Below are 26201 nucleotides of genomic sequence, written 5' to 3'. Positions count from 1 at the left end.
GCTTGCGGCCTGCTGCCCAGGAGGACTCCCCTGAGTGCCTGAGGGCCCTGCTCTTGCCACTTACCATCTGGCCTGGGGCGGGGCCTGAAGCCTCATGAGGACTGCGTGCTGCTTGCGGCCTGCTGCCCAGGAAGACTCCCCTGAGTGAGTGCTTGAGGGCCCTGCTCTTGCCACTTACCATCTGGCCTGGGGCGGGGCCTGAAGCCTCATAAGGACTGCGTGCTGCTTGCGGCCTGCTGCCCAGGAGGACTCCCCTGAGTGCTTGAGGGCCCTGCTCTTGCAACTTACCATCTGGCCTGGGGCGGGGCCTGAAGCCTCATAAGGACTGCGTGCTGCTTGCGGCCTGCTGCCCAGGAGGACTCCCCTGAGTGAGTGCTTGAGGGCCCTGCTCCTCACTGCCACTTACCATCTGGCCTGGGGCGGGGCCTGAAGCCTCATAAGGACTGCGTGCTGCTTGCGGCCTGCTGCCCAGGAGGACTCCCCTGAGTGAGTGCTTGAGGGCCCTGCTCCTCCCTGCCACTTACCATCTGGCCTGGGGCGGGGCCTGAAGCCTCATAAGGACTGTGTGCTGCTTGCGGCCTGCTGCCCAGGAAGACTCCCTGAGGGTCCTGCTCTTGCCACTTACCATCTGGCCTGGGGCGGGGCCTGAAGCCTCATAAGGACTGCGTGCTGCTTGCGGCCTGCTGCCCAGGAGGACTCCCCTGAGTGCTTGAGGGCCCTGCTCTTGCAACTTACCATCTGGCCTGGGGCGGGGCCTGAAGCCTCATAAGGACTGCGTGCTGCTTGCGGCCTGCTGCCCAGGAGGACTCCCCTGAGTGAGTGCTTGAGGGCCCTGCTCCTCACTGCCACTTACCATCTGGCCTGGGGCGGGGCCTGAAGCCTCATAGGGACTGCGTGCTGCTTGCGGCCTGCTGCCCAGGAGGACTCCCCTGAGTGAGTGCTTGAGGGCCCTGCTCCTCCCTGCCACTTACCATCTGGCCTGGGGCAGGGCCTGAAGCCTCATAAGGACTGTGTGCTGCTTGCGGCCTGCTGCCCAGGAAGACTCCCCTGAGTGAGTGCCTGAGGGCCCTGCTCCTCCCTGCCACTTACCACCTGGCCCAGGGCGGGGCCTGACAGGCCTCACTAGGACAGTTGTTATTGCCGGAGAGGCACAGAGTGTTTTTAAAATGTTTTTAAAAATTTTCTCTGGATTTTTTGTATGTGGGGGGTGGGGGTGGGATTGATGTTTGGTTGGGCTTGGGGAATTATTATTTTTTTATTTTGATGTTTTTGTAATTTTTACATTTTTGTTTGTTTGTATTGTTTTATTGGTTTTGTTTGTTTGTTTAAGGTGTTATTTTGTTTTTAGGGGGAGGGTTCAGGGCTGCCGGGGAGTGGGCCCCAGCCCACAAAATGGCTGGGGCATGTTCCACAGGGGGGGATGCACTGGGACAACCGATCTCAGTGATCACGGGTAGGAGGAGGAGCTACGCTAAGACCAGACCATGTCATTACAGAGGAGGCAGGTTTAGTCGTTGTCTGAGGACTATCCCTGCCTCCGGGTCTGGTCCTGACCGGATGGATACTAGAATCAGCAAGGGATACCCACATGACCTGAAGGTGCTGCTGTGCAATGCCAGGTCAATGATTCATAAGACCACTGCCATCCATGACTTGATCATGGATGGAGGATTTGACCTGGCATGTGTAACAGAGACTTGGTTGGATGAAGCAGATGGGCCTGTCCTTGCCGCTGCTTGTCCACCAGGTTTCTCTTACGCACAGCAACCCAGGTCACGTGGGCGGGGGGGGGGGTTGCAGTGATTTTTAGGAAGTCATTAGTTTGCACCAGGCGTCCTATTGGGAAGACCCAGTTTTCTGAGTGCATGTTCTGGAAGTTGGGCAATAGGGGCAGTACAGGATTCCTTTTGGTGTACCGACCTCCCCGCTGCACCAAGGATTCCCTGCCCGAGCTGCTTCAGGTCGTGGCGGATATTCTCCTGGAGACACCTAGTTTGGTCGTCCTAGGGGATTTTAACATCCATGCCAACACGACCTTACAAGGGGCCGCTCGGGATTTCGTGGAAAGCATGGCCTCCATGGGGCTGTCCCTGAATAAGTCTGGCCCAACCCATAGCCGTGGACATGCCTTGGACCTGGTGTTTACCTCTATGGATGTTGGTGATCTGACACTAAGTAAAAGCGAAACGAAAGAAGTGCCATGGTCAGATCACTTCCTTGTGCAACTGGACTTCTCTGCGACCCTTCCCCTCTGCAGGGAGGTGGGACCAATTCGGATGGTCCGCCCCCGCCACTTAATGGATCCAAATGGTTTCCAGAGAGTGGTAGGGGATGCTTTATCCCATGTTGATGGCCTTTCAGCTGATTCCCTGGTGGCCCGCTGGAATGTGGAGTTAACCAGGGCTATTGACTGTTTGGCTCCGAAGCGCCCTCTCCTATTGCATGGAGCCCAGACAGCCCCGTGGTTTTCCACGGATCTGAGGGCAATGAAACAATCGTTGAGACGGCTAGAGCGCCGGTGGCGGATAACTCATTCCGAATCTGACCGGACACAGGTTAGAGCTCAACGTCGAGCCTACCAAGTGGCGATAGCGACGGCGAAGAAGAATTTCTTCACCGCCTCTATTGCATCTGCAGAAAACAGCAGCAGGAGACTTTTTCAGGTGGTTCACAATTTAGCGGAACCACCTGCAACATCGGGGCCCAGTACGGGCCACATGTTCTCCTGCAATGATTTTGCAAAGTTTTTTGCAGATAAAATCGCTCAGATTCGGGAAGAAGTAGACTCCACCGTGGGAGCAGGCCCAGGGCGGGAGACTGCTAGAGTTCTGTCTAGTCAAGTTGAGTGGGATCAATTCCAATCTGTTACCTCCGAGGATGTGGACAGGCTGCTTGGACGAGTGAAACCAACCACCTGTCTCCTGGATCCTTGCCCATCCTGGCTTATAAAAGCTAGCCGGGAAGGACTGGGCGATGGGCTTCGTGGGGTGGTGAATGCTTCCCTCCGTGAGGGAGCCTTCCCAGACCCGCTGAAAGAGGCGGTTATTAAACCGCTTCTTAAAAAACCATCTTTAGATGCGGCCACGATGGCCAACTATCGCCCAGTCTCAAATCTTCCATACCTGGGCAAGGTGATTGAGCGAGCGGTTGCCGAACAACTCCAGGCACGCCTGGAAGAAGCGGACCATTTGGATCCCTTCCAGTCGGGATTCAGGCCTCATCATGGGACTGAAACTGCCTTGGTCGCACTGGTTGATGATCTCCGGCGGGCTAGGGACAAAGGTGAGAGCTGTTTCCTAGTTCTGCTGGATCTCTCAGCGGCGTTTGATACCATCGACCATAGCATCCTTCTGGACCGTCTTGAGGGGCTGGGAGCTGGGGGCACTGTTATATCCATTGCTCCGTGTCCGCTTCTCTGGAGCAGCAGAAAACAACCTTTCTCCCTCCTGCTCCAGAGAAGCGGACACGGAGCAATGGATCCAAACTACAAGAAAGAAGATTCCACCTAAACATTAGGAAGAACTTCCTGACAGTAAGAGCTGTTCGACAGTGGAATTTGCTGCCAAGGAGTGTGGTGGAGTCTCCTTCTTTGGAGGTCTTTAAGCAGAGGCTTGACAACCATATGTCAGGAGTGCTCTGATGGTGTTTCCTGCTTGGCAGGGGGTTGTACTCGATGGCCCTTGTGGTCTCTTCCAACTCTATGATTCTATGATTCTATGTTATACAGTGGTTCCGCTCCTTCCTCCTGGGCCGTGTTCAGAAAGTGGTTGTGGGGGATGAGTGTTCAGACCCCTGGGCTCTCACTTGTGGGGTGCCTCAGGGTTCTGTCCTCTCCCCCATGCTTTTCAACATCTACATGTGGCCGCTGGGAGAGATCATCAGGAGGTTTGGGCTGGGTGTTCATCAGTATGCGGATGATACCCAGCTCTACCTCTCTTTTAAATCAGAACCAGTGAAGGCGGTGAAGGTCCTGTGTGAGTGTCTGGAGGCGGTTGGAGGATGGATGGCGGCTAACAGATTGAGGTTGAATCCTGACAAGACAGAAGTACTGTTTCTGGGGGACAGGAGGCGGGCAGGTGTGGAGGATTCCCTGGTCCTGAATGGGGTAACTGTGCCCCTGAAGGACCAGGTGCGCAGCCTGGGAGTCATTTTGGACTCACAGCTGTCCATGGAGGCACAGGTCAAATCTGTGTCCAGGGCAGCTGTTTACCAGCTCCATCTGGTACGTAGGCTGAGACCCTATCTGCCTGCGGACTGTCTCGCCAGAGTGGTGCATGCTCTGGTTATCTCCCGCTCCACCATTGAGACTGAATCCTATCAGAGCAACTTAGCTGCTCTCTGGTCTCTGTCCAGGGTCCTTAAAACCTCCCTTTGACTGCCCAGGATTGAACTCTCCCTGTCCCCTTTCTCTGCCACAGACTACTTGGTGCATCTGTATCCTCCTGGCTGACCTATGGCCTCTGTTTCCCCAAGACTGAATTGAGGATGCGTGAGATTTAGATTGCACCCATGGCACTAGCAGAAGGATCTATTCTCCCTCTCCCCTGCTTTTAAATTATTACTACATTTAAGGTCAAACCTACCACCCCGAGCACAGTAGCTATGCAAACATTATGTGTGACCCAATAAGGGATCTTGTGGTTTTCTCCAAGCTCAACTACGTTTACAGAGATAACAAAGCACCTGTCTTGGAACAGATTCAGAATTCACCCGCTGTTCCTAACTAGAGAATAATTGAAAAATGTAGCATGTATGGCAAATTGTACTTTGGTTTTTAGCTAATATTTACTCAGAAAAAGTGTGTACTTAAAAAAGTAAACTGGTTCCAAATATTGGTTCAGGCAGTTAAAAAAGAATCCTTTTCTCTTACCAGCTTCAGCTTTGACTTTAATCCAGAAAAAGCATGATGTCAGAGTAAATAGCCTAGCCTCATTTGCCGGATGAGTGGGTGGAGGTTTCAGTATGACTATCAACATTTCACAAGGGAATTCTGCCCAAGCCTAAAGCCATTCACTATTGTGGCTTTATGAACCAGGAGATAACTACCTAGAGAAGGTAGGTGGCAGAGCTAAACTTTCCCCTTTTCCCTAATGGGACTCAGACCTGGTTTATACAGTTCCTGCACACTTGAGGGAGAAAATAATATGCATTCAGCCATAGTACAAGATAGCACCACCTCCCAAATGCCATGCACAAAAGCCAATAAGGCTGGCAGCTGAATCTTATTTCAGCACTGGCAACAGGATGGTCTTCAGAGAGCAGAAGACTTGGTTAGGGGCTGCAGAGCAAGCCACCCCTGGGGCACACAGCTCTGTCCTCCAGCACCTTGCCCCCGCTCCTGCTCCCCAGTATCTGCTGACTGAGGCAGCCCCTTCACTCTGCCTACAGGTAGAGCCAGACCTGCACTTAAAAGCCTCTCCATGGAGCACCCGCCTTATGTGTGAAATTCTGTGCCTGTTGGAAGAGGGGAGCTCCTGTCTCTTGTCTCACAAATGTAGGCATGCTAGATCAGTGGTGCTGTGCATGAGTTGCCCACAAAAGGTTCCAAGTCCAACCCCCAAGCCAGCATCTCCTGCTAGAAAATGTTTTGGGTAGCTGGTGACAGAAAAGACGCCTCTCTGCCCAAGTCCCTGTGGAGCTGTACCAGTACTGGATTAGTCGGTGAAATAGTATGACTAGAAGTCAGGCAGGCTGCTGTGCCCCCACTTTTCTTTTGGAACAGGGATCAGGAATAGATTACATGCCTGCAGTCAGAAGGCCCCAGGTTCAGTCTCCAGGAAGCGCTAGGAAAGACCCCTGTTTGAAAACATGGGAAGTTATTACCAGTAAGAGCAGGCAGAAATGTGTATATTAGGCGAAATTGCATACAACAATGTGTGAAGTAAGAGAGATTGGCACCAAAATGCTGATGAATTTTCATAAGGACTTGAAAAACCCCCATCACAAACTGATGTAGAAGATTGGGAAAATGAGAAAATAAGAGAAACTAAAATGGAAATAAATTCACCCCTTCCTCACCACTGCTGAAATGGCCGTCCTCTGGGGAGCAGGGCTACCTGGAGAAGGGCCTGCAGGGAAGTTCTTAAAGCCTTAGCAGGTTTGCTTGGGAGCAGATTGTCATTTAGATAATAATATCACTGTGACGAAGAAATAAGGGATTTTGTTAGGAACAGGTTGAGTGAGTGGGGGAATGCGCAGCCTCCTGTGAAAGCTGAGTATGTCTGCATATTTGACTCAGTGTAGACATCTAACAGATGTTAAAGACATTGTATAGAAGCCCTGTCTAGCCTTGTAAATCTGCATCTTCAGCCCATTTCAAAAACAACTTGTGTGGGCGACCTGGCGGGGAGAGTCCAATTTAAAAAGACCAATCTGGCTTTTGTATACTCACAAAGCTGTAAATTCAATATACCTTTGTTCCTGGGGCATATAATACAGATGTTTTGTAGAAGATCTGCTGTGTTGAGTAAAAGTTGTGTCAATTTAAACTTCCAGCAATTTCCCCCCATACTACACTCACAGAAGACTTCTGGCAAGGTCTGCTAAGGTTGTACAGTATCAATTTGAAATACTTTTCCTGTTACATTCCATTCCATTTGCCTTTTGGTCCATTTTCTTCCTTACTGGGAGCATCTTTTTATTTTTCTCTTTCACTGGGTAGACAATTGGATATGCTACAGATACACAGACACACATTTATATCTCACATTTCCTTCAAGGGTGTGTCAAGTGGCACCACTGGTGTGTGCGTCTTATTTTATTCTCCCAGCAACCCTGTGAGGTAGGTTAGATTGAGAGAGACTGGCTGGCTGAAAGTCACCCAGTGAGCTTCATGGATGAGTGGGGATTTGAACCCCGATCTCTGAGGTCCTAGCTGTACACTCTAATCACTCTGCCACACTGGCTCTCCCCAGCAATCTCCAGAAATCATTTCCAGGGTTCTTAATTTTAATTGCTAGGTGCAAGATGCGGGAAGTTCTGGAGTGGATGCATAGGATTGTAACTAGAATTGCATTTTGCTGATTTCAGCTCCAGAAATGCCTTCCAAAAGCTTTGCATTGCTTTATGGCATCTTACGGAGTAGGACTTAGACAGACCTTTTAATCGAAGAGAGAGTTGTATCAGAGAGACTATTAGGAAGGCCCGAGTGAGCGCTGAGTTCACCTCATGAATGGAGAGTCTCAGCAGGGCTTTCCCAGTGCAACTTAGAAGACCAGAGGGCTCAGAGAGGGAGAGGTCCTCAGTGGAGCATTATGCACACAGGGGACAATATAATGTTTGTCCAGGCAAAAAATAAAATAAAATAAACAGAACAGAACAGAACAGAACAAAACAGAACAGAACAGAACAAAACAAAACAAAACAAAACAAAGGCAAACAGAAGACAAATACTGTGTTGGAATAGATAATCACAATAAATCCCCCCCCCCAAACAAAGATGTGATGGAGTGGTTTCCAAATTATTATTTTCATTAGGTGAATTGCCCCATCTTTGTTTCCTTTGTTAATTAAAACAAGGGTCATTCTGGGCATTTGTTCTGGCATTTGAGTCAGAATTATAATTTGTAACAGGCATGTAAGAGACCTGCTGTTTGGCCACACTCCCCACCCTGACCCTTGTTCTGGCTGTCATTGTATCTGTATTTGACTCAACTTAATTGTGCTTTGTTTCTTAAATATGTGACAAGAGGTAGCTTACTATTAATACACTGCTGCTTCTGGGCTAGCTTGTACTTCAGCAAGAAGCAATATGTACTCATCAGCTTTTGTGCTTCTGGAAGTTATTTTAACATTTCTTTAAAGAAGCATGAGAACACAACTACAACAAAATGGCAGCCAAATCATCTCCCTCCCACTGGGTTACTGCCCAAGACTGAAGGCTCATGGTTGAGCAGGTCTCTTTGTGTCTGTGCTGAGCTTAGGAACTACTTAAGAGAGAGCCAGGTGCCATGAGCTGGGAGCCAGAGCCAGCTACAGCTATGGCCTGAAGACACATGAGGCCATCACTCTGCTGAAAGGATGGAGGATGAAGAACTCAAATTCAGAGTACAAAATCTTGAATGCTGAAGTCTTGAATGCTTACATAGCAAAATGGGGTTCAAATGCACAACAGGGTTTATACATGGCTAAGAAAGCTAAGAGTTTGATCCAACAAGCTAAGAATCATAGCATATTAGAATTGTAAAGTTGGAAAGGACCCCAAGGATTATCCAGTCCAACCCCCTGCAATGCAGGAATCTCAACTAAAGCATCCCTGACAGATGGCCATCCAACCTCCACTTAAAAACCTCTAAGGAAGGAGAATCCACAACCTCCCAAGGGAGAGAATTCCACTGTCAAACAGCTCTTACCACCAGAAAGTTCTTCTTGATGTTTAGTCAGAATCTCCTTTCTGGAAACTTGAAGCCATTCTGGAGTCCTACTCTACAGAGCAGGAGAAAACAAGCTTGCTCCATCTTCCATGTGACAGCCTTTGAGATATTGAAAATGGTTAGCATATCTCCTCTCAGTCTCCTCTTTTCCAGGCTAAATATACCCAGCTCCCTCAACCGTTCCTCATAAGGCTTGGTTTTCATCTTTGTTTCCTTGCTCTGCACACCTTTCAGCTTGTCAACATCCTTCTAAAATTGTGGTGCTCTCAGGGATTGGCTTGATGAGGAGGAGTGATGGAAGCCTGACCTGACCAAGAGTCCCCCAGGGAAAGCACAGAGGGAGAGGACTTGGATGCTGGCTCCTGGTGGTGGAAAACCGGCCACGCCCTAGAGGAGGGGATGGCCTGGGAAGCACTGGAGGCAAGGAGCTTGAGAGATAGTGAAGAAGAGAAACAGGCAAGTGCTCCAGCACAGGGCAGGGACAGGAGTCAGACTTGGCACTTCTCTCACAGAGCCAATCTGATAGCTTCACTGCTGACAGCTTGCAAGCTCCCCGAGCAAGACATTCATTGCATGTTGCCAAGCAAAGATCCAGGCAGACAGAGAGGGTCCCTTGGAGCTGGCCGTAGGCAGACAGAGGGGCCTGACCCAGAGGGCTAGGGAGTGAAGGAGGAGCTACAAGCCAGTCCAAACAACTGCTTCATCAAGACAGGAGCAACCTTTAGAAGTCGCTGGGTGTTCTTTATTTTGCTTCCTTAATAAAGAAACTAACTGTAAGTTAGCCAAGTGTTCCACTCTCTTTCTCTGATCTGAAAACGACCTGTTCTCCTTGTCGGCTCCCTGACAGGTGCCCAGAATTAGACACAGTATTCCAGATGTGGTTGATCCAACAAACAACACACACCCTTAGGAAATGGGGTGCCACAGGGTGGCAAGCGCTGCTGTCCTTTGGAATGGGCAGTCAAACAGGAACTGCTTCTGGAGGGCTGAGGCGTCTGTTCAGTCCTGTGCTGGTGTCTCCTTTGCCAGGCGATGGGGGAAGTGGCTGCAGCAGCTCCAAATCAGACAGAGTGGCCGACCTTTCCTGAGAGGATAGGCTAGGGGCAGGATCCAGCAGTGCCAGAGGGTGTTGGGATTGGAGGAGAGACTGGCATGGGAGCCGGGGGTTGAAGTAGGCACAGGCTATCTGGGTGACAGAAGAGGGGGACAAAGCAGAGCTCTGGAGGGGGACTGTGCCATTGGGACCCTCCCTGGGATCTGACTCCTAAACTGTAATTCCCTCCTGGGGTGATTCCTCTGTCTCTCAGAGCCCCAATGCATCCTGTTCAAACCCACTGGGACACCCCCTAGGGCATCCCTTTTTAAAAGGGAAATTCCCTTATTCTGAATAGGATTCCTTGCAAGAAAAATGAAAAGTTGACAGCTATGCCCTAGGGTCATCAATGGGCAACTCCTCCCATCCCCTATCCTCATCCAACCAGCCCCTCCGCAGTGTCTCTTTGGGATTTATGACAGTCTGTTCAGTTATTGGATGGGTAATTGGCCACAAACCACGTGCACACTGCCAGGCTACATGATGGAAGAAACGTGGGATATGCTGTAAATGTAAGAAAAGAAATAAGAATAGGTCTGATGCAGTGAAGGCAGTTGTTACCCAGTCCCTGCCTGACCTAGATATCTTCCACACCAGAGGTTCCTAACTGTTGGCTTTAGTGAGGTCACTCTGGAACTTGGGAGCAGTTGACCAGCCAGGTAACACTGTGACCTACAGCCTGGAAGGCTTGACACAAAGAACAGCAGCAGCAGCAGCAGCCTATGCCAACTATTGTGTCCTGGTTGGTAGTCCCAACACCTCCTGACACCTTGGCCAGCATTACGGCCACTTCTGCTATGCAAGAAACAAAGCTAACCATGCATGAATCACACAGATTTCAATAGTCTGTATACATCCAGGGAAGGACAGAAAATGGACACCTTATGAAATAGTTGTGGCTCTTTCAGTGATTCCAGAACTTTGTAGGAAAGGACCACGAACCCCCTGAGGCGCTGCCTGATGTATTAGTAATATAAGAACAGGATTAGTTCTCCTTGGACTGCTCTCTTTGGGTTCCTTGCAGTGTGGAGATTGCCTTAGGAATTTGCTTTGTTGTTGGTTCTTATTTTTTAATGTTTCCTTTTGGGATGAAGGGGCATTGGTGTTCTTTTACACCAGCTGTGCAAAGTTTAATCCAGTGTGTTTTGATCTTGCTTTCAATTAAGGCTCATGATTTCAGCCAAAGGGCTCATTTGGTGATTGGTTTGCAGTTCTGTAGTTCCTCTCAGCAGCATTTGCAAGTACAGGGGTCTGAAACCTGGCATTTCTCCAACAAATTGATATTAAAATGTATCTGGAGATAAAACTTTATTATCTGTAGCATGTTCTATGCATACATGATTTTGGATTCTGGATGTTGTTGAAGAATGGGCATCTCTAGAGGAATAAATGTTGCTGGTGGCATCACAGATTTGTTTATCTCTTTTTCATGTTTACTCATTGCTGATATGATACACAAAATACAGCCTGTCACTTCTTATGTTAGGAGAGTAAACTCTTCAATGGTATATGCCAAAGGCATCTTTTATCGTGTTCACACTGGATTTCTGTTGTGATACACCCTCCTGTCCTGCAGAGGGTGCAGTCTAGCATGACAGTGGACATAAACCTTTAAGAGGGAAGGTATAGATACCTCATGGCAATATGAATGGCTTTGTGACTTTTTCTCTGTTGTGAGAGAGTGCAGGAGCACTCTGCTGTAATAACCTGTCAGGAGAACACGCCAGGATGTGCGGGTTTCTTCCTCTGCGCACGCGGCATCTCACCTTCTCTGAAACCAGAGTATGCTCTGTTATAATGAAGAGCCCTTTGCTAGAATATTGTTGTAGACCAGCATTAGAAATTGAAACTGTGGAGCATGCCCCACCCACTTCCCATGAAAGCCTGGAGCCAGTCCTGGTCAGAGCTGCAGCATTCAGATCAGAATAAGCAAAGTGAGGAACTTGCATAGAATGCTACTAAAGTTCTTCCTGGTTTGTTTTGAGAAGAGATGGGTTCAAAAGAGACCATTCCATGATGACAATACATTGGTCTGCACAAGGCAGGTTTTTAATCATATGAGAAGTAATTTCAGCATGAGGTTGTCCCTTGTTTGTAGTCAAATTGGAGGGTTGGGGGAGGGATACCAGTGTCTTATCAATGGGCTTTTGTTCTTCATCCACTGCCTCACTGCTGTCAGGAATGAGAGAGAAGGTTGGAGGTTTTTTTCTTTTTGAATCGGGGAACCTGGGATGGAGACCAGGAATCTGTCATCAGAACACAGAAGATTGAAGTCAGGCCAGACAAAATAAATGCTTGAGCTCAAGTCTAGGCAGGTGGCAACTGAGGAGCTCTTGCTTGCTTGCTTGCTTTCTCCCTAAGCATCTAAACCATATTTCCGGGCAAGGAAAGAAGATAATGATTTTAGCACAATGAAAAGCCAATGAAGTCATAAATACTTTGTGACATTTTGGAAGAATTTGAGCAAATCTAAGGCCCTCCTAGGGGACGTGGGTAACCACAGAGCCTAGGGCTTGCCGATCAGAAGGTCGGCGGTTCGAATCCCCGCGACGGGGTGAGCTCCCGTTGCTCGGTCCCTGCTCCTGCCCACCTAGTAGTTTGAAAGCATGTCAAAGTGCAAGTAGATAAATAGGTACCGCTCTGGCGGGAAGGTAAACAGTGCACTGCTCTGGTTCGCCAGAAGCGGCTTAGTCATGCTGGCCACATGACCCGGAAGCTGTACGCTGGCTCCCTCGGCCAGTAAAGTGAGATGAGCGCCGCAACCCCAGAGTCGGCCACGACTGGACCTAATGGTCAGGGGTCTCTTTACCTTTACCTAAGGCCCTCCTGCTTTGTATACCTATTTTCAAACCACGTCATTTGGGGGATTTGAGTCTCAGAGGTCTGACTGGTTGACATCCACTTTCCCTCTCCCTCAAAAATTCCCAGTTCTGGGAGGCATATTGGGAGAAAATGGGGCAGCTGCTATTTCCTCCCAGGATCTGTTGGAACTGAGTATATATTTTGGGGTGTTGGTGATGAAAAGGGTGTGTACCTGCTGATAAAGTGCTATAAGAGAACTCTGGTGAGTTTCAGCGCCACCCCCAAAATGAAAGGGCCCTGCCCAAAATGAGAAGGGGAGAAGGCAGTTTCCTCGCCCTTTCACTCCAAACCTGTCATGATCCCAGAATCCAGCAATGATCATGACACGGAGTCTGAAGCAGGGCTGGATCACCCATGAGGCGATGTGAGGTGACCCGATGTGAGGTGCCTTGGGCAGCAGAATCCACAGGATCTGGCCTCCAATGAATGCATCTCCTGCTGCAGCTGTGGTGGTAGCAGTGGCAGCTGCAGCATGCGCATTGGAGTCCAGAGGCCACCTCCTCTGCTGCTCTGTGCCATGCGCCAGCATGCTGGCAATACAGTGGCTGGCCCATGGCACCAGAGTCAGGACGAGGAGAGGGACAATGTCCCGCAAGGGACAATGACAATAAAGATATCGTAAAAAAAATAATAATACAGGCACACGGAGTCTTTGGCTAGTACTGGAGCAAGGCAAAGGTTCCTACTGTGAAGGATGAGGGGGCTACTGGAGCCATCGGTGGAAAACTTTAAATATGCAAGTTGATCTAATCAGGCTTCCATGCCAGATATCTTGGTGCTGCTAAATAACATAGAAGGGACCCAAGTTCCAGTAAATGGCCGTAGCCAGAGGTTGTGTGTTTTGCAAATTGGAAGGACTACGACAATCTGCAGAGTGGGGAGGTGAAGAAAATTAGTCTGGAACAGGCTAGCGAAATAACCATGCGGTCCGTATTATAGACTGCGAGGCTCTGGGCATGGGCAGTCCCTGGGAATTTATCTTGAAGGAAAGAGTCTCAGGTCTTCAACTAGCCCCAGATCCAGGAAAGCACTTAAACATATGCATCCCTTTCCTTTTTTCTTTCTTTTTCTTTTTTTTAAGAGCATGAGTAATCCATTTGCTAAGCTACTCACCCTTGGATTTCCTGAAGTAAACTGAAACCTGATTGGGTTGAGACAAGGAAAGCCCATGTGGCTCCCTCCTCAGCCCTGTGCATTCTTGGGACTGTTGCACACGGTTGTCCACACCTGGCTATTTTGCCAAAGGGGGGGGTGTTAATGAAATACAAATGGAGACCATGCAATGCAGGTTCAAGACGTTTAACTATTGAACCACAGTGTGGCTTGTTTAAACTGTACTAATAAGTGCACAAGTCACACCCACCCACACCAACACCCTGTACTTTTTTTCTGTATAAGATGAGATTTTTTTACTCTAAAATAATGTTCAAAATCAGGGATTGTCTTATACATGGATATAAAAGGGTGCGTGCGATTCATTGCAGCTGCGAGCAGGAAGTTGTCAGCGGCGATTTTGGTGGGTGATTGGTGGCTGTGGCAAGGGCTGCTGTGGATTGGCTTCCACTGCAGCAACTATGCGTGTGCTTGCCGGCTGCTGGTGGCAATCGGGCAGACGCTTTGTGGCTTTATTGATGCGTGCGATTGTCAGCTTTTGTCAGTCTGGTGAGTGATTTTTGGCATCCCCCCCAAGCTAAAGAACTCTGGGCCATCTCCCCTCATTTTCTTAAATTGGAGTCCCCTAAAATAGTCTTATACATGGGGGCGTCTTATACACAGAAAAATATGGTATATCACACCAATATGGATCGTGACCTCATTCTATTATGCTGGGTTCCTCAGGGTCTATTAGGGTCTTTCGGTGACCTCATAAAATATTGTGGTTTTCAGTTCCATCTGCGTCACTTCCTCCAGGCCGGGCTACACATCATGCCTGCTGCCAACTCCCCCCCCCCCTTCTTCCCACCAAGAGCTGTGTTTTGCACCACATGGTGCCATGCTGTCCACTTCCTCCCCTTCCACAATCCTGTTAGATTCATCGCCTTTGAAGGGGACCCCGAGGGCCAGCTAGTCCAATGCCCTGCAGAGCATGAATCCCTGGCAGGTGGCCCCCCTCCTTTCCCAAGTAGCCCATTCCACTATCAAACAGCTCTTATCTTCAGAAGGTGCTTCCTAATATTTAGCCGGAATCTCCTTTCTTGCAACTTGAAAGCACTGGTTTGGGTCCTTTCCTCTGAAGCAGGAGAAAACAAGCTTGCTCATCATCCATATGGCAGCCCTTCAGGTGTTTGAAGATGGCTGCCATATCCCCTCTCAGTCTCCTCTTCTCCAAGCAAAGCATACTCAGCTCCCTCAGCCATTACTCATAAAGCTCGGTTTCCAGTAGATAGATATATGGTCTAGCATTATAAATCTGTGTTTTACTGTTGTATCAATGTGTACTTTTAGTAATTGTCGGTTGCTATAAAATGTTAGAATGGCCTGTTGCTTGCATATAAAGACGATGTTCTAATGGTAAAAAGAAGTCCTTGGGAGGTTGTGGCCTCTCCTTCCTTGGAGGTTTTTAAGCAGAGCTTGGATGGCCATCTGCCAGGGATGCTTTAGCTGTTGATTCCTGCATTGCAGGGGGTTGGACTAGATGACCCTCAAAGGTCTCTTCCAGCTCTACAATTCTAGGATTCCATGTTCCAGCTGCTGCAAAGCACTGGTTTCCCACAGGCATCTGGTCGGCCATCATAAGAACAGCTAGATGGGCCATTGGCTTGATCTAGGAGGCTTTTATTGTGATCTTAAGAAGAGGTGGGTGAATTTGTCAATTCTGATTTCTTTCAGTCCCGCCCCCCCCCCCATTTTAAGTTCAGTTCTTCACAGTACCACATTGGCTTGTGAATTTTTTTAAGCCCTCAAGAAAATTAATCAGCATTTTAGTGCGAGTTTCTCATAATATGCAGATTATTGTATGCAATTTCACCCAATAAATGCATTTTGGCAAAACAGTTCCCCCTTATGTAGCACATTTTTGCTTGCTGTTCTCAATAATACATGCATTTATAAGTTCATAGTGTATGGGGGGTTTGTACACATTCCTTGGCTGGAGAACTGCCTTGCAACAGTTGGAGAAGTGCAAATGTTAAAGAATGGTTGTGTTTCAGTTTGTGTATTGTTTTGGAATTAGGTTGGTTTGCCTTTAAATGCAAATTGTATCAATAAATTCAGCAATATGGTCATTTAGCTTTTGCACTGAAGGCGTGGGCCCCATCTTACCCTGCCTCTTCCAATGCTAGTATGGCAAGACTTTCTCACACATCGGAATCTATAAGCATATTGAACCACTTATAGGTGCATACAGTGTAATGCTGTGTCCACAGACCTCAAGAGACCAAAGGCTGGGCATCTGCCCTCAGAGGTTCACTCTAATGTACTGCAGACAATAAAAGGAAATAATTCTGGTGAGTCAAAAATGAAGCATGTGAGTGCTCTCTTTGGCAGCACATATACTAAAAATGAAGCACATTAAAACATCCCGTTTTAGTTACATCCCGTTTGGATTACTGTAGCATGCTCTACATGGGGCTGCCTTTGAAAAGGGGTCAGAAATATCAGCTGTCTCAAAGGGCTACAGTGAGTTTGTTAACCAGGGCTGGTTATAGGGAGAAGACAACTCCCTTGGTACAACAGCTCCATGGGCTACCAGTCTGTTTCCAGGCACAAATCAAAGTGCTAGTTCTCACCTGTGAAGTCCTACATGGCTTAGATCTAAGCTATTGGAAAGACGTGTTCCTTCCTATGAACCTGCCAGGGTTTGAGTTCTTCAGGGGAGGCCCTCCACCCTTCCAGGTACGCTTGGTGGGGATGTGGGAGAGGGCCTTCTTGGTGGATGCTCCCAGACTTTGGAACTCCCTCCCTAGGGAAGCCACACCTTGTTGTCATTTTGCTGTACTCTTTCCAAGCACAGCTCTGTGCTTTAAAGGTCCTTGTCTGAGCGCCCCCTCCTCGTGAGGTACCTCACATACAGCTAGCTGAAGAAGGGTGGTAGCAAGGGAGTTTTTGTCTTTTCTGTTCCATTGGCCCTGGGGAAGATGAGGAACTGGCTGTTCTTTTTCTATTATTATTGAAATTTTATAACACAATTGAACAAATCAGCAATGGCATGAATACACATCAGATAATAGTCAGCCAGTGCAGCACAGTGGGTAGACCTGGGAGACCAGGGTACAAATCCAGCGTTGCTGCTGCTTTTGCTTGTTGCTTGGTATAGTCTAATTGGTTATTCAGCATTGTGCTGTGTTATGTAGCTTGCTTGCTGTTTTAAGCTGTATGTTACCTACCTTGAGAGTGGAGAGAAATCCATATCAATAAATAAAAGGGAGCTGGGCACTTGGGGTTGGTGGCCCCATCAGATGCTGAGATCCCCACAACTTATAGGTGCTGACATTGACCCTACTGGCTTTCTTAGCCCCTATGTAGAGTATGTGCTAATGTTACTAACAAGCAACTGGGAATATGGGGCTTATGGGGCTGTTGCAGAACTGCTTTCCATCATGTGGTTACAGCCTTGGTCAGTGGCTGGTTTGGGCCAATTCAAGAATGGAGTGGATGTGGTAGGCCTCAGCCTGTTCCCCACCCTGCCCAAGTTCATTACTGCCAAGTTCCAATTCCACACCTGTCTTTTTATTATGGAGTTGGCAGTTGGGACAAGTGGAAGCTAGGCAAGATATTGCACAGGAGCTGCTAATTGATGACTCTCCTAAGCTGTCTGCTTGGGATGCATAACCATTGACGCAGGTATATATCTTGCAGCATTTAGTATTACTCTAGAGAAATGTTAGGTTTTCAGGGTATCTGTAAACTGGGGTTTTCTGCATTTCCTCCCAATAAGTTATACTTGATTATTTCCTAGAAATGTTGGGGAGGGGAGAAAGCAAGGAATTGGAGCAGTGGCAGCTGCTTGAAAAGCTTTCACTGTTTAATTGTCCAGAGGCACCTTCAGCCTCCAATCTTCCAGTCATGCCTGCCTAACTTAATAAGGCACTGGTGAGATTCCTTTTGCAGGGGTGGGGGAGTTACTGTAGCTTCTTAAAAGTTTTATAAATCGGAGCAGATGCCAGACTTGTTGTTGCCCATTTCCTGGTGCCTCCCCTTCTTAATACTAAGCGCGCGCACACACACACACACACGCACGCACACACACACGCACACTCATTCACTCACTCACTCACACACACACACACCCACAACCCAACCCCTTTCCTTAGCTCACTGCCGCTATGAGCCCCCTCCCCAAGCAGAGAGAAGTCATTACATGAAAAGATCAGCTTACCACTTGTCTTCAGAGCAGAGTGGCTGAGCTCAGAAGCTCCCGGTAGTTAGCAGAGTGAGTGAGGCAGCGGAGAGAGACATGCGCTGAGCAACAGCGCAGGACCAGGATAAACTTTGGAGAGACCAGTCCATCTGTTAGCTGTTAGTGCTTGATGAAAAGGGATCCCAACCCTGTGAGACTTCTCAGGTTCAGTTATCATGTTTTCCAGCTACCTGCTATTGACATTGCTTCACTTTCAAGCTGTGAGGCTAGCGAGACCTGAAGAAGAGGTAAGCTGAGTGTAACACTGTCAGAAATCATCTCTGTTCTCAGGGTCCTTCTTCTGTCCCACCTTGTCCTGTCAAAAAGACAGCAGGTTGCTTTGCATGGTGGCTGTGCTACATGCCATCAGTGCAAAGGAAGGGACAGGACCAGCTGCCAAAAAGTTAGTTCACCTTGCTTTGTCTGAGGAAGAGGTGTGTTGTGTTTTCTGCTTTGCAGAACAGTAGGAATAACTTTAAATGCTGGACAGTTTGCAACACTCTGTGAAAGTTGTGCACTTAGAGGGTTCTGTAGGAAGAAGTGTGTGTGGTGGAAGTTGCTGATGACTACTTTTTGTTACCTTGTTTTGGGGAAATATCCCAACCCTTCTAGTTATGAGCATGTCCTTGCCACATGTTTTGAGAAGTCTTGGATTCACTAGCAAAGGAATTGTGAAAACTGCCTGTGTTTTGGAATGCATGTTTGTGGTTTTATTTAGAATGTGTTTGGTTACATTCATATTGAAATGAATATCTGAAGTTGGATTCTTGTTACTTTTGATAGTTACTGTTACTGTTGTTGATTGTTATGGTTTCTTATGGAAGTTGTAATCCTACATACCTGGAAGTAAGTTCTCTTGTACTCAGCAGGACTTACTTTTGAGTAGACATGCTGTGATTTATTTAAGACAACATGATTTGAAATCATTGGGGCATCCTTCTTTGTGTTTAATATCCAAGCTTTCCATGTCAAATGTTCTCGTACTTAAATGAAAAATCTCAGAGATCTAGTACATGGATTTGGAAAACCACACACCACAAAAAATGGTTCGATTATTCTAAGTACTACCATGAAAATGCTGGTTGTAGTTGTCCAATTAAAGTACACATTTATGTCTGCTTATAATGACCAGTGGACAGAAGTCGTCTTGTGTGCAGAAAAACTAGTGAAAAAGTGTCAGTCTTGGGAGGAACAGAGACTCTGTTTTCAAGCTCTGCCTTTTGTTAGTCTTGTCAGACATTTCCAGCAGCTTTATAGGCTCCTCTCAGCTACTTTCACTGCTGCTGGAGTGAGCTGAGCTTACATCTGTGCCTCCGGCAGCTGGCTTGAGGCTGAAGATCACTTTCACTCCTAGCCATATACTGTGTGCCTGTGGAGGAGATGCAGGATGAATCAGTCCAGCAATTTCTGAAACCAGAGCTTTATTTGGAAGTCCTTCTGGGTTGGCAATTGCCTTGGCTGATATACCAGTAATTAAATATAAATGCATAGGTCACCTGGGAGCAGAGTCTGAACTAATTTCGAGTACATAGAAGTTCATGATGCCAGGAGCTAACCCATTGCCCCAGGATTGCTCTTAAAGAGCTTTAAACTTATTGCACTGGTTTTTTTCTTACTGAATTTGTAGATGGACTTGGAACAAAGGAAGCTGCCTGATGCTGAATCAAGTGGCTCTCTTGTCTACCTCATTATAGTTCACATTGATCAAAAGTGGCTCTCCAGGATTTCACATGGGGTCTCTCCCAGAAATACTGAGGAATGAATCTGGAACCTTCTGCACGCAAAGCAGATGCTCTACCACTGAGCTGTGGCTTTATCCCACAAGAGCACAATGTGATTTATACCGTAACAGCCATGGGTGACAAACAGTGAAATATGACTGACATAAGAACATGGGAAGCAGCCTTTATCAGTGTCAGGTCATTGATCCAGGTGCCTCATGATTGCATACACTGACTGCAGCATCTTTCCAGGGTTCCAGGCTGTGTGTGTCTTTCTCAGCCCTCACCCTGGAGATACCGGGGGGGTTGCATGAGAAGCATGTGCTCTATCACTTAGCTGGAGCCCCCCCCCCCAACTTACCTTGCCCTGGCTAGAGAGAGACTGTGGCTGCTCATATGGAAAGTATTTCTGTCACCGCAGAGCACACATGTGGTCTTGAGAAAACCATGTAAAGCTCAAATCCAGAACGGCAGAGCAGAGTTGGGTTGCCAGTTCCCCTTATTATCCGTTAAAGCGAGGGCTGTGCTCTTACCTGGAAATGAATTGCCAGAGGAGGAGGTGCAACATGGAACGTTTTCACCCTGGAAACCGGCTGCCACATGCTTTAGACTTTCCCCAGTCCATTTAGCTCTCTGGCCCCAGAGCATGCAGAATGTGAAAACAGGCTCTGCTTTATTGTCTCTGAAATAGGGGCGGGGGCAGGAGGGGGGAGCGGAATCTGCTTTGCTTTAAAAAAGAAAAGAAAGTAAACATACCTATGATAAAAGTTGCAGAAGAGCTAAGGCGTTGCTTGAATGGAAGGAGAGAGTGCATTTTGTGAACATTTGTGTCTCCTATCCTACCCACAAAACATGCCTCTCTTGTTGGGGATTCAGTTTATTGATTTTATTTATTTAGAGCATTTCTATCCCGCTCTTTGGCCCAAAGGGATCTCAGAGCAGCTTTCATACAACCAACTATAGCAAGACAGTCCCTGCCTGCTGGCTTACAGTCCAATAAAACACCCCCCCAACACACAAGGGGAAAGGGACAGGCAGAGAAGAGGGAGGGGGGCACCTCAGTTCTTCTTATAATGAGCAGCTGGCACAGTTCAGAGATAGGTGATGCCTGATGCAGCTGGTCTTTCAGCAAAGCTGGTGGCGTGAACCCTTCTTGCCAAATCTCACACTGAGGCACTCCGATGAAATGGCTGCCCCCAGGGGACAGGGGAGGAAGAGGAGGCCTGAGGGAGCTGTCCCTTCACAGCAGAGCAGATATTGTTGGTACCCTTTAGTGAATGGATGTGGAAATGAGAACATAAGAAGAGCCTGCTGGATCAAGCCCATCTAGTCCAGCATCCTGTTTTCACAGTGGCCAACCATGGCTATATCTGCTATAGCATAACTATCATGGCTCGTAAGCATCAGTAGCCGCCTCCTCCTCCTCCTCCTCCTCCTCCTCGAATTTGCCCAATCCTCTTTTAAAGCCATCCAAGTAGGTGGCCACCTCTGCCCTAGGTTAGCAGTCCTTGCAAGTTGTGTGTGTGCCTGAGGGGTGATGAGGACAAGAGGGAGCACATCCTCGTTGTCGAGGCCACCCAGCCAATCTGCACTCGGTGGAACTGGCTCTTTCACACCAACCCCGTCAGCCAGTCACACACAACTAGCCAGCTGGAGCAGTTAGGGGAAAAATCTTGGTGCCTGGTGGAAGCAGGCTGTGGAGCTGCCACAACATGGAAAGACACCCACCAGCAATGTGCAGGGATCACTTAAGACTCTGCACTTAATGCTCTTAATGGTCACAGAGGGGCAGGGATTTAAGTGCTAACGTGTTTAACTTTGTCTACTTCAAATATGATTATGCCCTCCTCTTTCATTGATTTCAAAATGGGGCAAACGATCCCTGCTGCATTTGGGGACCCTGCTGCTCATTTTGCTGAGTGCAGCTCTGGACCTCTGGCCCAAAGTCCTTTCCTGGTGGGGCCAGCTGAGCATCAGAGATGTGGTTCCCTCTTTCCCTCTGTACCAGCACTCAGGACAATGGGAAGTTTTCTATATTTGCTTGAACTTTTTATTTTCCAGCTTTGAATGTATATGAATGCTGTGTATGGGGTGTTAGGGGAAAGGTAGTACCTCTGGTGGGGACATGTGCTCTTTCTAGGGTTGTTCCCCCCCCCTTTGGTCCCCACCCTGCATTTAGCTCTCACCTGTGGCTCCTAGGAGCTGTCATCACGTGACAGCAGCCACACCCCAGGAAATGGCTTCCACTGACCAGCTACAGTAGGTGAGGTGAGGGTAGGGTGGCTGATGGGTCTCAAACCCTTAGTGAGTTAGGGTCTTCCCCTGCTTGCAAAGACAGGCTCCAGCGGATGGAGCAGGTAAGACCAAGAATGGGTCAGACAGTCAAGAAGGCTGTTTCTGCCCGTGCTGTGGAGGGAAGTGAGGGGAAGATGGGGCTCGTCAACCTGGGAATGTAGCCCATCTAGAAAAAGAAAACCCTGGTTCTAAACCTCTGCTGCTTTGCAGGCATGGGTGCCAACTTGAAAAAATATTGGGGAGGGGGGCAGGTAACCTCTGCTCCACATAATCAGTCACAAGATGCAGTGCAATACACCATCTGAATAGCAATGCCCATCAACTTTGGGGTGCTTGTGGGATATCTTTGGGAGAAGAAAAAGCTACACAAATTGAGAGTGTATGCAAAACACATCAAAATATGTACATACACACAAACCAGAGCCAGCAGAAAACATAAATGAAAAGTAAATAAAAACTTCACTTCACAGAGTTAAAAAAAAATCACTGCAATTTCCTGAGAAAACATCACAGAAACATCCCTGTTGGGGCAGGGAATTCCACAGCCTGGGTGCCAAACTTGAGAAGTCCTGGTTCTTTTATCATTGCTATCTGAGCTTCTGAAGACAGCTGGATGTGGAGAAAGGCATCTGCTGATGCACGCAGTGTGTAGGCAAGTCCACACGGGATGGTGGTCCTTCAGTTCACCTTATTCCAAACTCTTCACTCTGAGTGATGTTGTCACATAGTCAGATCTGATTGGCTAGAGGGCGCTGTCAGGTGATTGTGCCAATGGCACTTAAGCAGCAGCAAAAGAGAACAATGGTTGTGAACAGGTGTGAAAAATGTGCAAAGCAGAAGGTGAGGAAGTTGTTGGCTTTGATCTCCAGATCTTCTCAGTGCCAAATTTTACAAGCTAAATCAAATGCCATAAAAACTTGTGAAATCTCAATAACTGTGAAATATCTACTTGCATGTTATGATGTCCTAAAATAGAGCAATGTTTAAGGCTGTGGTGTTGTTGTTTTTTACAAGAACCCAAACTGTTGTTATTAGTATTTCCTATTAAGTCAACATCATACAAGCTGCATTAGTTACATATGTTCTGTGGCAGTACTTTACTGTATATTTTTAGAAATATCATCCCTAACACACCTTCAAGACAGCTCACTTTAGATCAAATGAAATTTCCCTCCTTTCCTAGAGTCTTATAATATTAAAAGGAAGGCTGGGGAGTTTCAGGTGCTGAGGTGCCCAGGTACGCAGGCAAATGATTTCCCCAGAATCTGAAACAGTTGTCTATCCCTGTGCACAAATGACACCTTGAAATTTTATACCAACCCCCAGGAATTTAAAATATTTTCCCCAAGCCCTGCTGAAAGCAAGGCACATTTTTGCGAAAATGCCAAAATAATTGACCAACTCTTTCCCCCATAGTGGAAACGATATGCATCTTATTCAAACAGCTCTTTAAAAAGATGGTGCTTGTGATTTCCCCCTCTATCAACCTGGAAATGCTTTTTTTGCCATGAAGCTCTCAGATACCATGGGACATAATGAGACACACAAATGGCTTTCAAGCCTCACAATACATGTTAATTAGATGTTCTTGTGAAACTCTGGTCTACCATTTCTATTAAAAAACCTCACACACACACCCCTTCAGCACGTTGGCTGTACAATGATTTTGGCTCATTCCTATGTGGAGCACTCTTTTGGCAAGTTGTTCTTCTGAGTGTGCGCAGCTCTGTCTGGGAGAGACAGGTGGAATTATTCTGCATCTCCACCAGAAAGCCATCAGGAAATGGACCTGGCTCATTATTTGCTGAGTAACTGTGTGGCCTTTTGGCTGTTAGCATCAGGACACCCACCCTTCCTTTTGGGTTCTCTGCTGTAGCTGGATTACGGGCTATGCTTCCTGGCAGAGGCAGTGCATTGCGCCAAAGATTGGGGAGGGGGGCAGAGGCACATTGTGCGTGTGACGTCGGGAGGAGGCACGGCATCGGGAGGCTGCTTTGCCCAGTTCCATGTAGCTTCAATGGTAATGGCTTCTCTCTAGCACTCAGGAGGAGCCTCCCTCTGATTCTGCACTGCCCTCAGCTCAGCAGTTTGGCCTCCTCTGCCCCAATAATATTGGAGGGGGGGTTGGAGCCCCCTGCTAATATTGAGGGGGCTGACAACGCTTCCACCCTCTAGAATTGGTGTGGCTGTTTCCTGGGTTGTGGGACAATGCTCTTTTGAATCACTGAATTCAACAGTGATAGCATGCTATGGTGGTCAGAGACTCGGACCTGGGAGTCTGGGGTTCTAGCCTCCACTCAGCCATGAAGCTCCCTGGGCCAGTCACCATTTCTTAGCCTAACCTACCTCACAGGGTTGTTGTGGGGATTAAATGAAGAGGGGGGAGAACCATGTGTGACACCTTGGAAAAGGAGGTGGGATATAAATGCAACAAACAAACAAATAAATGCAGAATTTGTTTCTTTGCCTGGGTTAAAGACAGGAGGCCTGGGATACACAAAGTGCAGGTTCCCAAGGAAGGTCAGTCTATGTGAGCTCAACCTCAGGCCTAGCCTAAATCCAGGCATATTTTTTATCTTGACCATGAGCTCTGTTCAAACAGAAGCACAAACTGGAAGAGCTAACTCTTCGAAATGTGTGGGATGGATTGTTGCTGGCCCAGCAACCTTTGCCACCCATGCCTTCGCCAGATCCGGGCCCATGAAGGCCAGTGGCAATGCCCCTCTTCCGCAGAGAGTCTTGGTGAAAAGAGGGCGTTCTGTCAGGTGTTGCCTCTGCTCTCCCTGGCTTTGGCTTTCATCTATGTCTTTGGTTTACCTGAAGCTGAATCCGGATCAAGATCTCTTGCCCCATGTGGAGCATGCTGCCTAAGGCGGGTCACCTCACACCTTCTCACTGGTGCGCTGGCCATGCTGGGGCGGGAAGCTGGCCTCAGGGTTGCAGGACACACCACAAGGCATGCCTTTCTAGCCCCTTTCTGTCCTTCAGGATTTGTCACCAGAGGCAGCTGGCTCATACTGCCTCATGGTAGAGCTGGCCCTGCACCACAGTAAATTTGGAGGGGACGAAACTCACCCAGAGCCCTTTGGTTGAGCAAGGCTGCCTAGAGATACAGTGTTGCTCTGACAGAGCATTCTGGGGGCCCTGTTTGTCCAACTCCATTGCTAATGCCCTTCTGTCACAGCCAAAACTCAGAGGTTAAGGATGATCCATGTGTTTCCTTCAACATCTCTCCTTCCTGTTCCCAAATCACTGATTGGTGTGTATGGGGGAAATAATTTGCTGTAATTAAAGGTTAGACCTGTCTGTCAAAATGAAAGATGACCTCCTGTCTCTCCACCGACTCCCTTCGCCTCGCTGCCTTCTCCCCCCTTGAACGCTGAGTGTTTGTTCAGTCAGTCTGGTTCTGGTTCTGGTTCTCAGAGAAATAAAGAGAAAGGTGAGGATGTTGGTCATGCATTTACCTTTATGGAAAAACTGAGCTAGTTAGAAGATGGGCGAATCTCTGATCCACCTTGACATGCCTTGTTAGTGGTGCAGTCTGTGTTGGTAGTACTCCAATCCACCTCATTATTCAGATAAGAGTCAATGCATAGTGCTATTGTATCGTACAATGTTTTTAATATTTTATTTTTGTTTGAATTTTTTGCTTACCTTTACACTGTCCTAGGTGCCAAAGAGAGGACGGGCAGTGTATAAATAAAAAAAAAAAATCATAAAAATTGAAACTGTAGAATATTTTATGCAATTCCATGTGTAAACCTCAATCTTTTTTGGCAGATTCAGTTGAATAAAGTTTTTCTTCTTCTTCCCCGGTGTATGTAATTTAATTACTACCCTTCAGGATAAATTATGCTAACTCATTCCCAAAGAAACTCAAACACTTGGCGGTGATACTTGTGTGTGATCAAGGTGATAAAAGGTCTGGAAACCAAGCCTTAGAAGGGGCAGCTGAGAGAGCTGGGTATGGAGAAGAGGAGATAGGGAGGTGGTAGGAGAGCTATATTCAAGTACCTGAAGGGTTGTCACATGGAAGATTGAGTAAGCTTGTTTACTGCTGTACCAGGCCGTAGGCCCCAAACCAATGAATTCAAATGACAAAGAAGAACCTTCTGATTTGAAGAGGTGTTCGACAGTGGAACAGACTACTTCAGGATGTGGTGGACTCTTCTTCCTTGGAAGTTTTTAAGCAGAGGTTGGATGGCCATCTGCCAGGGATTCATAGTTGTGATTCCTGCATAATGGGGGATTGGACTTGATGACCCTTTGGATCCCTTTGAATGATTCTATGCATATACAATGATTGTGCTTTTCTTTTGGAAACTAAAATGATAGAATCCTAGCAAGCGAAAAAGGATAACTTAGTACAGAAACTCTGAGAGCAACTCTGTTTATACACAGGGTGCTGAACCTGTTTGAAAATTCAGAATGCTCTTCTGCAATCCCATCAATGGATCAAGGTCACCGTTTTGCCAGTGTTGGATCCTGGGTTCCATTCTTGTTCTGCTCTCATAGCGAGG

General features: G+C 47.7%; 1 protein-coding gene across 3 annotated transcripts in view; it reads left to right on the top strand.

The window, feature by feature from the left end:
* THSD4 (thrombospondin type 1 domain containing 4) overlaps positions 1 to 26201 on the top strand; it is a 429219-nt gene that overhangs the window by 260876 nt on the left and 142142 nt on the right. The window contains exon 1 of one of the 3 annotated variants that reach the window (XM_081170530.1): positions 17586 to 17913. The exons of the other annotated variants lie outside the window; for them this stretch is intronic. Coding sequence (XP_081026656.1) covers positions 17842 to 17913 — 72 coding nt within the window. The 5' untranslated portion in view covers positions 17586 to 17841. Of the gene's footprint in view, positions 1 to 17585; positions 17914 to 26201 lie in introns of those variants that run through there. 3 annotated transcript variants of the gene reach the window in all.

Source organism: Podarcis bocagei (genome assembly GCF_964188305.1).
Source record: "Podarcis bocagei genome assembly, chromosome: 14".
Taxonomy (NCBI): Eukaryota; Metazoa; Chordata; class Lepidosauria; order Squamata; family Lacertidae; genus Podarcis; species Podarcis bocagei.
This window is presented reverse-complemented; position numbering and strand designations above follow the sequence as displayed.